Source organism: Manacus candei, unplaced genomic scaffold (assembly GCF_025592945.1).
Source record: "Manacus candei isolate 608988 ecotype Guabito, Panama unplaced genomic scaffold, ASM2559294v1 h1tg000152l, whole genome shotgun sequence".
Lineage (NCBI taxonomy): Eukaryota > Metazoa > Chordata > Aves > Passeriformes > Pipridae > Manacus > Manacus candei.
The window spans coordinates 224,210-238,671 of NW_026138200.1; the positions used below are offsets into that span (position 1 = coordinate 224,210).

Consider the following 14,462-nt stretch of genomic DNA (forward strand, 5'->3'; position numbering starts at 1 on the left):
TTATTTCCCCTGTCCAACCTGTTTTAAAGCAGGGGCAACCCGATTTGCTGCTATTCTTCATGCCCTATAGGCATTAAATGTTTACTCAGTCCCACAGACTATTTCCCAAAGGACTAAAATTTGAAGCAAGTCTCACGTGCAATAAATGCAGAACAAATCAAGCATCTAAGATAGTGACATTTGCTGAGGTACAGACAAACATCACATTTTGACATGTAGGAGACTCTGCTCAAAACCCAGTCCTGTCGTCTTTGCAAGCATGTGTAAAAACTTTTGAATTTAAACTTCAACTTGTAATCTTTAGCTTGCACAATATTAATCTAAAAAAAATATTCATTTAAGATTGGGAAACTGGATGGAGAGAAAGTCTGGCACTGTACACTGTGGCAATAACATGATACTTTGCTCTCTAATCTCTCCCTGTAGTATTTGTCAATTATTATACAATCAGAAAGAGGGGGACCCACCAGTTGGGGGCTGGTACTGGAAAAGAACACAAAATCTGCCTCTGAACAGAGAGAAACTAAAATATAGTCTTCAGGTATTAAATGGACATTTTAAGTTTGCCCCCTAGGGGGAATCAGTTACCGTTCCCTCCTGATCTTTTCTTTAGAACTGTACTTCTATCAAAAAAGATCATTATGTTGAAGCAATCCAAAGTAATTTAAGTTCTAACAAGGTTCCAGGAGGATAAACAATGTTGGTCCTTCCATGAATATTATTTTTTCAAAAGCCATGAAACATTCAATCTTTTGCAGGTAAACTTGCCCACATGCAGGCTGGGTATCCCTATTATTCAGGTTTACAAAACAGTTCCACATTCATGAAATTTCTATTAGTTACAGTACCTTCCAGACCCTCCATTTTCTCCTCACCCCCTAATTTCTTACCACCTTTTTGCTTCTAACAGGAAGAGACCAAAATGAGGGAAAAGACCATGATGAAGGGAGACTTTAAAACACCATAACAGAATTGGGTATGGCAATGGACAAATACTAATTTGAGTGCCCTACTTAAAGCATATTAGTCTTGGAACATCTATAGGAATAGACCATATGAAACCTAAGAATTTGTGCTTTTCACAGTCCAATATAATGTTGGTATTTGTGATCTTGGGATACTAGCAACATGTGTCACTAGACCAATCAATCAATTCAGTTATTGAAAAATCAAGACAACAGCTTCAAAACAGTTTGTTATGATTTCTGCGAAATAACAATGTAAAAAATAAAATTTGCAGGTAACAACATATATGAATTACAAGCCACAATTTACACAACTCTTCCTGCCAGCCACACTCCCTTAAAAACAAAACAAAACAAAACAAAACAAAACAAAACAAAAAACCCACACCAAAATAAATAATAAGGCCAAATTGGTAGAATTTGGTAAAAAACCAGGTTAACTTTTAATCCTTTCAAAGTTTGTCCTCTTCAAATTTCACTTCAGCAGTACACCACTTGGGATGCTATCCCTGTCTATTTCTTCAATATAGGACAATGTGGAAATAACAGAACAGCCTGGGGTTTTATGCCTAGTTTTATATTCTGAAAGATTTAGTGTTTTTCTTAATTCATTGCTATATTTTCTTCTAACTGCTGTCACTTATATTGTCTTGCAGAAGGGCAAATCAGGGTCAGTTTATGTAAGTGGCATCAATCTGAAAAATCTTCATCAGTCTTTATTTCAAGGCACTATGCAAAGAAAGCTGACATTAAGAGAGCCTTAACTGACAGTAAATGAAATCAATCAGCAAATCACTAAGCCATAATAAACTCTCTCAAGTTGTAGATAACCCTTCCTTTCTCAGGTCTTTAACTACAAGGACCACCAAATGCAATATCTGGGCAGAAATTTCTCTCAATTCCATTACAAAATTCTTGTACTAATATAGTGCAATATTTAATAATTTTTTCTTACTCTGTAAGCTACTGATAAGAATAACAAAGAGATAGACATGTTTTATCATAACGGACTACTAAGCAGTTAAGCAGAAAAAAATAAATAGAAGCTTCAGCATTTGACAGTTGGTTTTTTATTTTATGTATAATTAAGAATAGAAAATAGTCTGATTCTGTTTCTGCTACTTAAATATTTATGTAATAAAGTCTATTGCCTTCTTAATTGCTATTGCTCAGTATTTCTTCTCAGTTTCTGAAATTAAAAGAACCAGTCCAAACAAAAAAAAGGACTCCAGATAATTCCTAATCTTTCACAGTATTCACTTCATGAATTCAATTTTTAACCCACATTATTATCAACAGTTAAACACCTATGCTTCTGAATGGACTTGTCTGTGTTACAAGACAAATACAGTCTTGACACAAATATTGTCTTGACACAAAAAATACAGTCACATCAGTTATCTGGTAAAATTACTCCTTTTCTGAAGATACTGTGCACAGGTAAACCTGTGCAGTTCTGAAAGAAACGATTTCTAAAATTAGAAAATCTGTCTAACAAACAAGGTGTTGTGAAAACTATATTTTATATCTTCTGTGATTGAACGATGTTTTATTTTTGTAATTATAGCATTTAGGAGTCTGTCCTTATTCATTGAGGCAGTGTTGGGTACATATTGAGATCACCATGACTCTGGAGTAATTTTTCTCATGAAAGAATAGTGAAGAGAAAACAAGAAAGATGCTTCCTGCTATAAGATGCAACAACTTGGTAACCAGCTGGGAAAAAATTAATTCCCAGGATTACAAGCAGAAGCAAAACTAAACAAATAAACTTAGTGAATTAAGATCGTATTTTACACAGTTCTTACAGAGCTTTCCTGCATATCAGCACAGATAATTCCTAAGAGATCACAAACACACAACAGACATAAATGTATGAAAAACTCTAAATGGACAAAGGCGGATAGCAACATGATTGCTTGACAGGGTCAAGAAAGAACATTTTCCATTAAGAAAGATTACAGGAAGGTTAAATGATTATATACTAACTTTGGCATTCAAGATAATCATCAGTACATCTTAGTGAAAAGTTTTTACAAAACTAATAGTGCTTACGAAAGGGGTTGGACAAGAGTTAGTAGTGTCACAGGCACAAAGAGACAGCTTTCAGTAATTGATTAGTTGGTGATTACAGATACTGACTTTGATATTTATGGTCCCGTAATGGGACCATTATCTGTACTAATTTATTAGAATGAAGAAAGACAAGGGAAGAAACAAGAAGTGGAAAGGTGGCTGAGAAAGTGAGGAAAAGAGGTTAATAACAAGAGGGGGGAAATGAGGAAAGGAGAGAGAGCAACAAAAATCCCATAGAGAAGAGGGAGATAAAAACTGCTAACACAAATGCTCTGAAAAGGAAAGAAGTCGGGAACACAGTTAAGGCTCAGAAAGGAGAGTGGTGTGAAATTCAAATTACAGAAGGCAAATTTCCAACATCACTGGCATTTAAAAGATGTCTCATTTTTTTATGTTTTAAATAGTATTTTGCTAGTATACACTAATAGTATGTTTTAAAGTATTTATAGTTTATTTATGCTAAAATGGCTTCTAAATATTTAGCATCATGATACAGCTGCTATCTGGAGACAAAAGACATTCAAGGTGACTAAATTAGAATTCTTCATGTTATATCTGTTCAATCTGGTTATTCAGATTTTACTTAGTTGTTAATTATTGTTTCTTAAGTCCTGTACAAACTTTATTTTTGACAAAGTGAAGTCTGCAAAAGGTCAGGGTCGCAAGAGATGTCGCCTCACTTTAGTGAGTTTGAAACATCTACTTATTTATGAGTATTTCAGCTCAAAGTGGAAGTGTAAAGCAGCATTAGAGTAATAAAGAATCACTTTTCTCTTTGAACAGTATATTGAAAGGCAGGCTCGTAGTCACTTTAGAAGTAGCACATTTTGACACTAGCTAAGAAATTAGTCTTATCTAATTAGGATAGGAGAAGAAAAGAGTGTGAGGGCAGCCCAGTTGCTGTTGAAAGCTGCTGTAGCACTCCTGGAAAATGAAGACCCAGTTTTACCTGAAAAGAAACAGCAACTAATTCCAGAGGAGGCAGCATTCCGGCATCTATAACACAATGGATAGTTCCTTCTCTGGTGAAACAGTTTAAGCAAAAAGAAAACACTAGAAGCGTGTGCATGCTGCACTATCTTCAAGACTCTAAAATAGGTTTCTTCTTCTTTAGTATTAAGAGAAAAAAAAACATTTTTTTCTTTTACAGTCATGCCATTAAAAAAAGCAAATGGCTCTAAAACAGTAGTACAAGATTTAAAATACTAATAATCCAATTTTTAAGCAGTTACTCCATGATTAATTTTTCTTATTAAGTCCTCATATCAGAACTGATTTATGTTTGAAAGACATGCCCTATGCAGAGGATAAAATCTGATGACAGAATGATAATGTTACCTTTGAAATCACTTGCTTCCTCAATTTGGTAAGAACTTTTTTACTGACAAGCAAACTCAGGAATGAGAAAGTATCTATTATTTTGAAGAAAATTATCAGCAAAATTATGCATATCTTTCACCTTCTAATCAATTAAGCATAAATCTAAAATTAATAAACAAGTTAAAATAAATACAAATTAGGACGCTCCTAAAACTATATTTATGTTTGTCAAATTATTTACAAAAAGTGGACCTACAACACAATTAGTTAATGCATGACTAAATCATGCATGAATGCATAAACAGTAAGAACCTACTTCTTTGTAAATTTGTAACGATTATATGCTAACACTGAAGATATGTTAGTACTTGACTATATTACTCTATGTTATCACTACACTTTTCATTCCAAATTACCTCAAAACACCTAAGAAAAGCAAAGAAGTGCATATAAATCCCATGTGGACTTTCTAAACCTGCATGAACAGATGGATACATGCTGAAGACAGTGACAGAGGAAGCAAGATGGGGCAGGTGGGAGGGAGGGACAATGAGGACAGAAAGACTGATGTAGATCAAGCAAGACAGAGCAGGAAAGATGGGCACAGGGAGCAGAAGAGAGGGGCAGAGACTGAGAGAGACCCAGGTAGAGCAGCAGGCAGAGATTGACAGAAGGAAAGCACAAACATGTGTAGGGCAGAGACAGCAGATATGCAGGGAGAGGGAGAGCAAGAGCTTGTGCATCAATGTGAGCACAGCAACAAGCAAGTACTCAACCAGGAGAGCACGTGTCATGGAGAATCTGCAGGAAGGACATGGGGACAGGCAGCAGAGCACAACAGCATGTGGTAGAGAGAGATAAAAACAGAGGACATTGTTTCTTGAACACTTTCAGGTATGGTGACTCCACCACCTCCCTAGACTGTCCATTCCAGTGCTTAACCACCCTCTCTGATGTCCAGCCTGAAACTCCTCTAGCGTAGCTTGAAGCTTAGTCCTCTTGTGCTAGTTGCCTGGGAGAAAAGACCAAGCTCTGTCTTGCTGCAACCTCCTTTCAGGTATTTGTAGAGAGCAATAACGTGTCCCATGAGCTACCTTTTCTTCACTAAACACCCCTCAGCTTCCTCAGCTGCTTCTCATAGGACTCGTTCTCCAGACCCTTCACCAGCTCCGCTGCCCTTCTCTGGACACACTCTAGCACCTCAATGTCTTTCTTGTCATCAGGGGCCCAAAACTGAACACAGAATTTGAGGCATTGCTTCACCGGTGCCGACTACAGGGGGACAATCCCCTTCCCTAGTCCTGCTGGCCACACTGTTGCTGATATAAGCCAGGATGCCACTGGCCTTCTTGGCCACCTGGGTACACTGCTGGCTCACGTTTAGCATGAGCCTGCACCTCCAAGTCCCTTTCCAGTTTCCTTTGTGTGTTCAACTAGTAACTTGGAGTTATGTCTTCAGATATGTCGTATCATGCTCATAAATATTTAGAAGCTGTTTTAGCATAATTCAACTATAATTGCTTTAAAACATAACATTAACATATGTGTCTGAGGTATCTAAATTAGCTTCAAGAAGTTTCTTTCACAGCTGTTCTTACCCTTCTGTGTCTATATCTCCAAACAGAAGAAACCCACAGTGAGAATATACTGATGCTTAATTATTTATACATGAACGTTTAAATCTTGTATGATTTATTTCGGAGCTTTATTCATTGTTTTCAGGTAAAAACTCTTGGCATAAGTGTCAATTACATACTTGATGTAAAAGTATTTGAGATAATTCAGAATTAATCTTCTGAACCACTTTTTCTGTGAGTCAATAAACTCTTTCAGAAGGGAGAGTTAATATTAGTAAGTAACCTTATTCTCTTCCAAAGATGTAACACAATTGAATTTTCTATTTTAGAAAGAGCTGATAACCTTTATTGGTTAATTTAAATAGTCATCTGCCAAGCAAGACTACTACAATTAGCAATGCCATGTCATTTTAGTTGCTTTTTTAACCCTATATCCTGTATTCACTGAAGACTTCATATATGGTTCCACTTTTTGTCTCTTTTTGTAGGAACATTCAGGCATGGCCAGAACAATCCTGTGTTCCTGTGTTTCAGTTGCTTGAAAACAATACTATAATTTTCCACTTTCAAACTTAAATGAGCAACAAACAGTATTACTTTGTGACATAACATTTTTCACAGCAATTACATACAGGGTGACATGCTGCAAAGCTATAGCAATGAAATTTTACTCTTTGAGATATTCCACTTATCCATTTGAAGTGACATTTTCAAACTATTATAGTAATTCTCTTGCAGTGCTCAAGAATTTTAAAAATGCCTACAAATTAAGTCACACTTTCACTACTTGCATGGGGCTTTAGAAGATACTCAGTGCAAGGATATTCTTGTTGAATAACTTAATATTTCAACCTACTGCATAATTTTGCGATTCAAGAGCCATTATGAAAGGTGCAAGCTTTGGAGAAGATACATAGAACTTTGTGCATGAAACATTTCATTTCATTACCTAAAGGTCCAGAGTGTAAACTAAACTATTCAAAAGATGCACACCTTCTACATGGTTATTTCATTTGGGAATGACAGGGACTTTATTCGTGTGTTTGTTTGATCAGCCCTGTAAGTCTTCATGTTATTTGGAATGTTGGATGCATTTGCTAAAAACCAAGATATTTAATTAAGCATGCCACAAAACAACCCCAAATCTCTGATAGCTTAGTTCACAGTCAGGCAACTTAGGTTCATCATGTCAACCTTCTTTGCACTTGTCTATTATAAAGAAAGTATATTTTTCACAAGAAACATTTACACGAAGACAACAACAATTTAAAAATTCTAAGACTTCCCATATTCCCAATGACAAAGAATATAGATCTCTAATGCTGCTGAGCCCATGAGGTAAATTAAGGATAGTGGATTTAATTCAAAACGTCCTTGAGAGCCACTTGCTTTCTGAAAAATCTGGAAGAAAGATAACCTATGAGGATGCATATGAACATACAAATGTTCTAACTGTTCTAACATATAAATGTACTAACCATTCACCTCATTCAGGATTAGACGATTGTCCATAATATAGTTTTACATACAGTGACATTAAAATCAATTATCTGATTCCCAGCTACAAAAGGCAAATTTCATAATAAAATCTCTATAATGTACTTAGAAACTTATCAAACAGGCACTGTGTAATCAGAGATAGGAAAGAAAGAGGGGGAGGAGGAGCAGGAGAGGGAGAGAGACAGGAGGAGGGACAGAAGAGGAAGGAAAAGAAGGAAAAGGGAAAAGGAGAAAGGGAAGGAGAAAAGGAACTTCACAGTGATATGGACTGAACATTCGGTATTGTTTGCGTAGGCACAGAGTAACCAAGTGTAACTGAAGCTGTCAGGCAAACAAAAAGTAGGTTTACAACACTGCACCACCAACGAGCTATCCAGCACATACACTGCTATGTGTTATCTATACCACAAGCACTCTGTACAAAGCGCAACTTTTTATATTTCTGTTTCTCTTCATCTTCTTAAGAAGAAAGAATAAATAGGCTGTCTTGCAAACACTTCTGTCATCATTGCAAGGTCAAAAAAGAATAGAAGTTGGGATGGGACAAAAAAAAAAAAAGCAACAGCTATCACTGAACAGCTATCACTGAATAGAAAAGTAGCATCTAAAAGCTGATGATTTCCATGACAGCTTCTTTGAAAAGACGCCACCTGTGGAACTTTTAGCACAGTTTTAAAAGTGATCATCACTACGCTGGGGAAGCATTTGCAACATACCCTTTGTTAGAGACATACAGCTGTGCCAACTAAAGTTCATGGGAATCTGAAGGTGTTACATATTATTGCTTCATTAGAGAAACACATAATTTAAATCTTTGTCATATTAAAATGCACGTATGCAAGAGGGCAACAATGAGAAATTTCCAAGTTAGAATCTGTCTTTCTTGAATGTTTAATTTTGTAAAGCTATTCCTGTCATTACATACTACATCTAGAATACAACACCTATAATAAATTCAAAGGGTTACTACAGAAAAGTACACACACAATGTAATACTTGCATTGTCTAATGTCCTTGCATTTCTCTTGACTGCCTTTCCTCTGTTTCAGACAGAAGAGCACAATGAAACAACTAGGAACTCACTCTGCCTTTTGTTCTCTCACTAGGAAAACAAAATATTCTGCCTTTAAAAACAATGTATTCTGTACAGCTATAAAGACTAAGGTATAGTTTGTATAGAAGAAGATATAACAAACTTAAAAACAATAAGGAGGCATTGCACAGCATCAATTTTCAGAGCTGAAAATATGTACATTTTCAATTGATTTCTCTTTTTCCCCCCACTGTTTCCACTAACAAAATTAATATTTTGAAACATAAACCTATAAACCTACATGAACCAATAGTTTCCATATTAAGGTATTCTAAGTAGCAGTTTCTTTTAAATTAGAACCGCTAAAAATCACTGTTAATTCTAAAACTATAATACAAAAAAATCTGATACAGTCAGATTGCTGATACAAGTAGCAGCATAAGAATCTTGGGCTTTTTTTAATTTGCCTTGCTTAAATTAAAGGGAGGAGGGGGGCACAGAGTGATATTACATTTCAAATATAACATTTGAATTTTTCCATGGTCATATTCCTGACAGTTATTTAACACTATTACTGCAGAATTAAAAGTTCACATCATCTCTGAAATACCATATACAACAGTAAAAATGGAAATTATTCCTCTTTCAACTGTTCACTGCAATAGTTTTGAAGATTTTTGTTCTCCACACATTCAGAGAAGTCTAGCTTCTTGTTCTATCTCAGTTGCCAAAAATGAAAACAAGAATCAGGATTATCTTAGACTCTAACCTGAAATGCTGCAGCCTCTGGCCTGCCCTTCAGCCCTTCCTCTGAAAAGGTCTCTAAGTGCAGTTTGGGTAGCTCCAGGGTGAAGTCATTCGTGGCTGCCGCAGCACATGGCAGCAAGGCCTGATCTCTGACCTAAAGGGAAAAAAACAGCATCAATGGTAATTCCCCTTCAGACACATTAACTGGGATGAACTGGGTCCCCTTGAGCCCACTGAGTGGACTTGCATTGATCGCTGGACCTGAAATCCATGAATAAATTTAGGACTAATTGATTTTTCGTTGCAAATAAATCTCTAATTCCGAGTGCTGGGAGAGAATGTTAAGAAGAAAAACCATCTTCCCCTGGTCTGAAACGAGAATAAGAGACACTAAAGGCTCACTAGTCCAGCTGGCATATACATTTCACAGATCTGTCCCCTGTAAAAACCTCCTAAGAAAACAATAGTAATTGTACTTCTAACTGAAACAAACATGAGCTATGAAATTAAAAAGTTCATGCGATCACACCAGCAAGAAGCTGGCAAGTGAGTTCTGTGTACTATAGGTAGATTGTATCAGTTCTCCAGAATAAGGTTCATTTAGTAGCAATTCAGTTAAAATCCAAAATAAAATGAATAATCCACAAACAAAGCAAAGTGAACTAACCTGTAGCTTTCCAATTAACAAGGGTAAAAAAAAAAAAAAAAGGAAAAAATGCTACTAGATCTCTTATTGCAGACTCACTGTAAGAAATAACGCACTAAGTGGTATTAATCGACTTTTGTACAGTTTCTGACCGTGCCAATTTGAAGTGGGAAATGCTACAATTTGCACAAAGCCCAGACAGATTGATGTCCGGTCCTTCCGAGGGCGGTCGGACTCGCGGAGCGCGGGCGGCCCCGCGCAGCCCCCGCGCCCTTGGTGTCGCACTGCCACCTGCCGGCCGCGCGCGGCAGCGCCGCCGCCGCTTTGTCCTCGGGCACGGACAAACACCGGACTCTGCCCAAAATCCAACACTGCCCCGCGTTTCGCAACGTGTCCAGAGTCTGTCAGCGTGGACGTGAAATTATATGTATTTAACACGTAACTTCCACAGGCGCATCAGCTATGTTCGTACACCATATGATGCCACACACCCATTTTTCATTCTATTTAATACAAAAATTACCATGTCCACCTCCAGGAGACCCCAGTAGTCACATTAGATTGTAATACAGATGGATAGTCACACATACAAATATATATTAGTACAAATGAATAGATGAAATCCATTCATTAGGCATAGACTGCATGTGTTGAGTAGCAATAGCAAGTGTTGCAAACATAGTCTTTAACTAAACAATATACAGTCTGATAATAAAACATAAACTGAATATATACTAAATACCCATAACTCAATAGATAAACCATTTACTAAATACTATTTAAATATATTTCAGTTTTTCTTAAAGGCTCTCTTGCCCACAAGAACACATCGAACATGAATTAAAACCTAGGTCTATTAATTTTAAATCCCAGATTACTTTTCTGTAACTACTTACAAAATTAGATTTTTGTAAAATGTTGATTATGAGTGAACATCTTTCAAATAATAGCAGAGCCTTTGAAATCTGCTCTGATTGAAAGAAGCTGTGCAAATCTACTGACACAAAGAAGAAAAGATTTTATGTTATTCATTCCTCTGTTCTGTGGGAATAAGGAGCCCTACATTTCCCAAGTTGACCTAAAGAATTCCTGTCAATACCTGTGGCTGCCAAACATATGCACTATGATGCAATTTTTATAACAGGAAAGGTCCTCTACACATTTTTTGCACACATAGTGCACTAGGTTCAGGATATACAGTCCTATGGAACAAATATACTCTCTAGAGTGTTCTGTCAGCATGTGTAATTCTGGTCAGATGTTAACCTTGCTGAATATAACAAAATGCATTGCTTTAAATACACACACACACACACACACACACGATCTACATTTTTATAGCTTATATATACCAACTTTTCAGTGTCTTTGCTGCCAGTATGCACACAGATAAAAGAAAACATTAATGTGGATTAAGGTACTAAGAATTTATCAACATCAAACCACCAGTGTTTTGCCTTCTACCCTTCTGAACCATAGTCAATAGATCTAAATATTTTACTGCACCCTGGCCAATTCATTGTTTGATGTTTAAAAACTCAAACAGAATCAAAGAAAATTTATTAAATTTCAGCCCCCAAATGAGATACTATTAGCTTTGAAAGTCAAGTTTAACCGCGATATTGATGATTCTCTTTTTTCTGTGACAAAATTCACAAGGGAAATCCCTATGTCAAAGTACAAAAGCAGATTGCTAATACTAGGGGGAAAAAAACAATGTATAAGCAATGTAGGTATAATACATACACAGTACAGACAGTAGAAGTCCTTTTAACCCTATTAGTTTCAAACTCTCCATTTCGGTATTGGGCCCTGACATTCACTGAACAATAAAAAATAACCCCCATTTTTTAAAATGGCTGAATTTTGATAAACATATGCCATTAATACCAGTGTTTCAGAAAAGTACATATTAGCTTCTTAAAGATTATGATATTTGACAGGAAGATCACAACCAAAAAAAACCAAACACAACATTTTCTGTTTGTAAATACTTAGATTGTAAAGAGTAAATCTCATTATCAATATGCATACTGAGAAATACCAAATTAAAGCAGACTTTTCCTTTGAAAAATACTCACAAGGATTCGGGTAAAAGAACAAAACACTGGGTGTATACTGTACAAATATCATTACATTGTTTCACTAGAAATTAAAATAGTCTTCAAGTTGGCTACCTGTTAAAAGACTGGAAAACTACAACGGCCATGCCTACACAGAATCATGCTGCATAGACTATACTTGTACAAAATCTTAATTAAAAACTAATTTAATAACTTCTGTCAATTGGCTTTTTGAGATCCAGAAATATAATGACAAGAGTTGGGAAACTGAGTTTATTTCCTCATTTTCCAATGGATCAAGCACAATACTCACAGACAGACTTACATTAGAGAAATATGATGCAAAGGTCAAACTGGTAATTTTATTATTTTAAAAAAAGAGGGGGGGTTTTTTGGAAGCTTGACAGCCAGGAAAACCATCCTATGTAGTTTAGCTTTAAGATGCAACTTTCAGAGCTTTTTTTGTCTTTAACGACTTTCTTTTTTTATATATATATGAACTCTAAAGCAAGGCTATTTTGTCTGAGGCGTCTCCTTAGGCTAGAGATATAATGTTAAAATCTAAAAAACCTAATCAGCTAATCAGGCTTACTGCAATGATTAAAAATGTCTAAAACCAGTTCCACTTCCCTATACTCTAAAATTAATATAGAGAAAAATTATATAAATGTATATTTATCCAATGTTAGTGAAGATTCTGGTTATTTCTGATTTTGGTAAACATAATTTTAGCTGCAATGGTGAAAAGTTGCTAGTGTGATTTTATACTGAGCATCGTTAAGTGCTGTGACAGTGCAAAGCTGAGTATGATCCTTAGATTTTTCAGTTTAGCCATACAGAAATACTATCCAAAACCAGGCAAAATCACAAATAGATCCACACAACTCTACTACAATACTCATAACATTTTAAAACAAAGGGGCTTAGTGACTTATGATGGTGTCTAACTTTTTAATTAATTAAGACAGCAACAAAGAAGACAAGACTATAGCCACTCAAATTAAAATCAATAAAGTATTCATTAATTCAGATCAAAGCTGAAACTGAATAATAAACTGAAGTTATGTTATTGACTGAACCAAGGTGTAGAATTTGATGGGCTAATTCTGCACGTCCAAAAATTGACTTCAAAATTTTCTGCTGATTCAAGATAACAATAGCTTTGTCCACAGACCACTTCTGGGCTCACTGTGTTTTTCCTCTGCACAGTTCGAGCTGGTATGTCCAGTTATGCCAATAGAGATATGGTACTAAACGCTAGCAAGTTGCAAATGGTATTAGAATGTGCCTAGGCCTTCCTAATGTCTGTGCCCAGATACTGTCTGACTGGTACAACAAACCTGAGATTTTAGTTTCTATTTTGTGCCTAATTCAATGGGTTTTTATTATGAAAATAAGATAATTTATGGATATAAATTTCACTATGTAATCTATATAGGAGAATATTTTATACGTTCAAAGTTCACCAATTCTACTTTAAAAAAATACTACTAGAGAGTAAAAAACTTTGGGCTTATTATACTTTCATTTCCTGATACTTTTTTAATAGCATATCATCTGCAATTTAAGCAGCAGCAGAACTACAATGATGCAGTGATATGGTGACAAGTGAATGGCAAACCCTGATTTAATCTATTGATTTGAGATGACCATATTACTGATATAACAGAAGCTACAAATACACAAATCATTCTTGAAGAGTGAAAACAAAATGGTTTCTACCATACTGCTATGTGTTCTGCATATGACATATAATGGACAAAAATGGTTCTAGAACTTTTTAGAACAGAATCATAGAATACATTGGGTTGGAAAAGACCTCCAAGATCATCAAGTCCAACCCCTGATCCAACTCCAATTACTATTTGTTATTAATGTATTTATAGAAGGACTTTTTGTTATCCCTAACAGAAGTGGCTAATTTAACTTCAAATTGCGCTTTTGTATCCCTGATTTTCTTTCTGCATGATCTAGCTGTCTTCCTGAATTCTTCGTAAGTAGCCAGCCCTTTCTTCCACAGTCGGTAAACTCTCTTTTTATCCCTGATTTCCTTCAGAATCTCCCTGTTTAACCAAGCTGGTTGTCTTCCAGAAGAAAGCAGTTTGAATGCAAACCACATCTTAGTCTTAACCACAGCCTTGTAAGTATGTGACTGATTTAGCCACATGATGTCCATACCTCCAGCACAGCATGTACAATGGAGGTCATATTACAAAAGTTAAGGACACACACGTCTACTGAACATGGTCCTTTGCCTTCTTCAATGAGAAGTGTTTTAACAGAAAAAATTATACAGTAACTGAATGGAATGGGTAAGTCTTTGTTATAGTGGTACAAATTATCATGGAACTAAAGAAAAAAATTTATATACATTGGTGGACAGAATTAAACCTTCATGAACACTTCTTATTTTTTTCATGTTTAGTTACGAATTATTGATATTTTCTTACTCTATACTAGAAAATATAAGTGAATATACAGGAAGGAAGTTGCACCAACAATAGTACTGAATAGTGCTGATAACAGTAGTTCTTC

At 35.7% G+C, this 14,462-nt stretch overlaps 1 protein-coding gene across 2 annotated transcripts in view; it reads right to left on the reverse strand.

The window, feature by feature from the left end:
* CCDC171 (coiled-coil domain containing 171) overlaps nt 1–14,462 on the reverse strand; it is a 146,764-nt gene that overhangs the window by 27,919 nt on the left and 104,383 nt on the right. For both annotated transcript variants that reach the window (XM_051772315.1, XM_051772314.1), the window contains one exon: nt 9,241–9,372. In XM_051772315.1, coding sequence (XP_051628275.1) covers nt 9,241–9,372 — 132 coding nt within the window. The remainder of the gene's footprint in view (nt 1–9,240; nt 9,373–14,462) is intronic.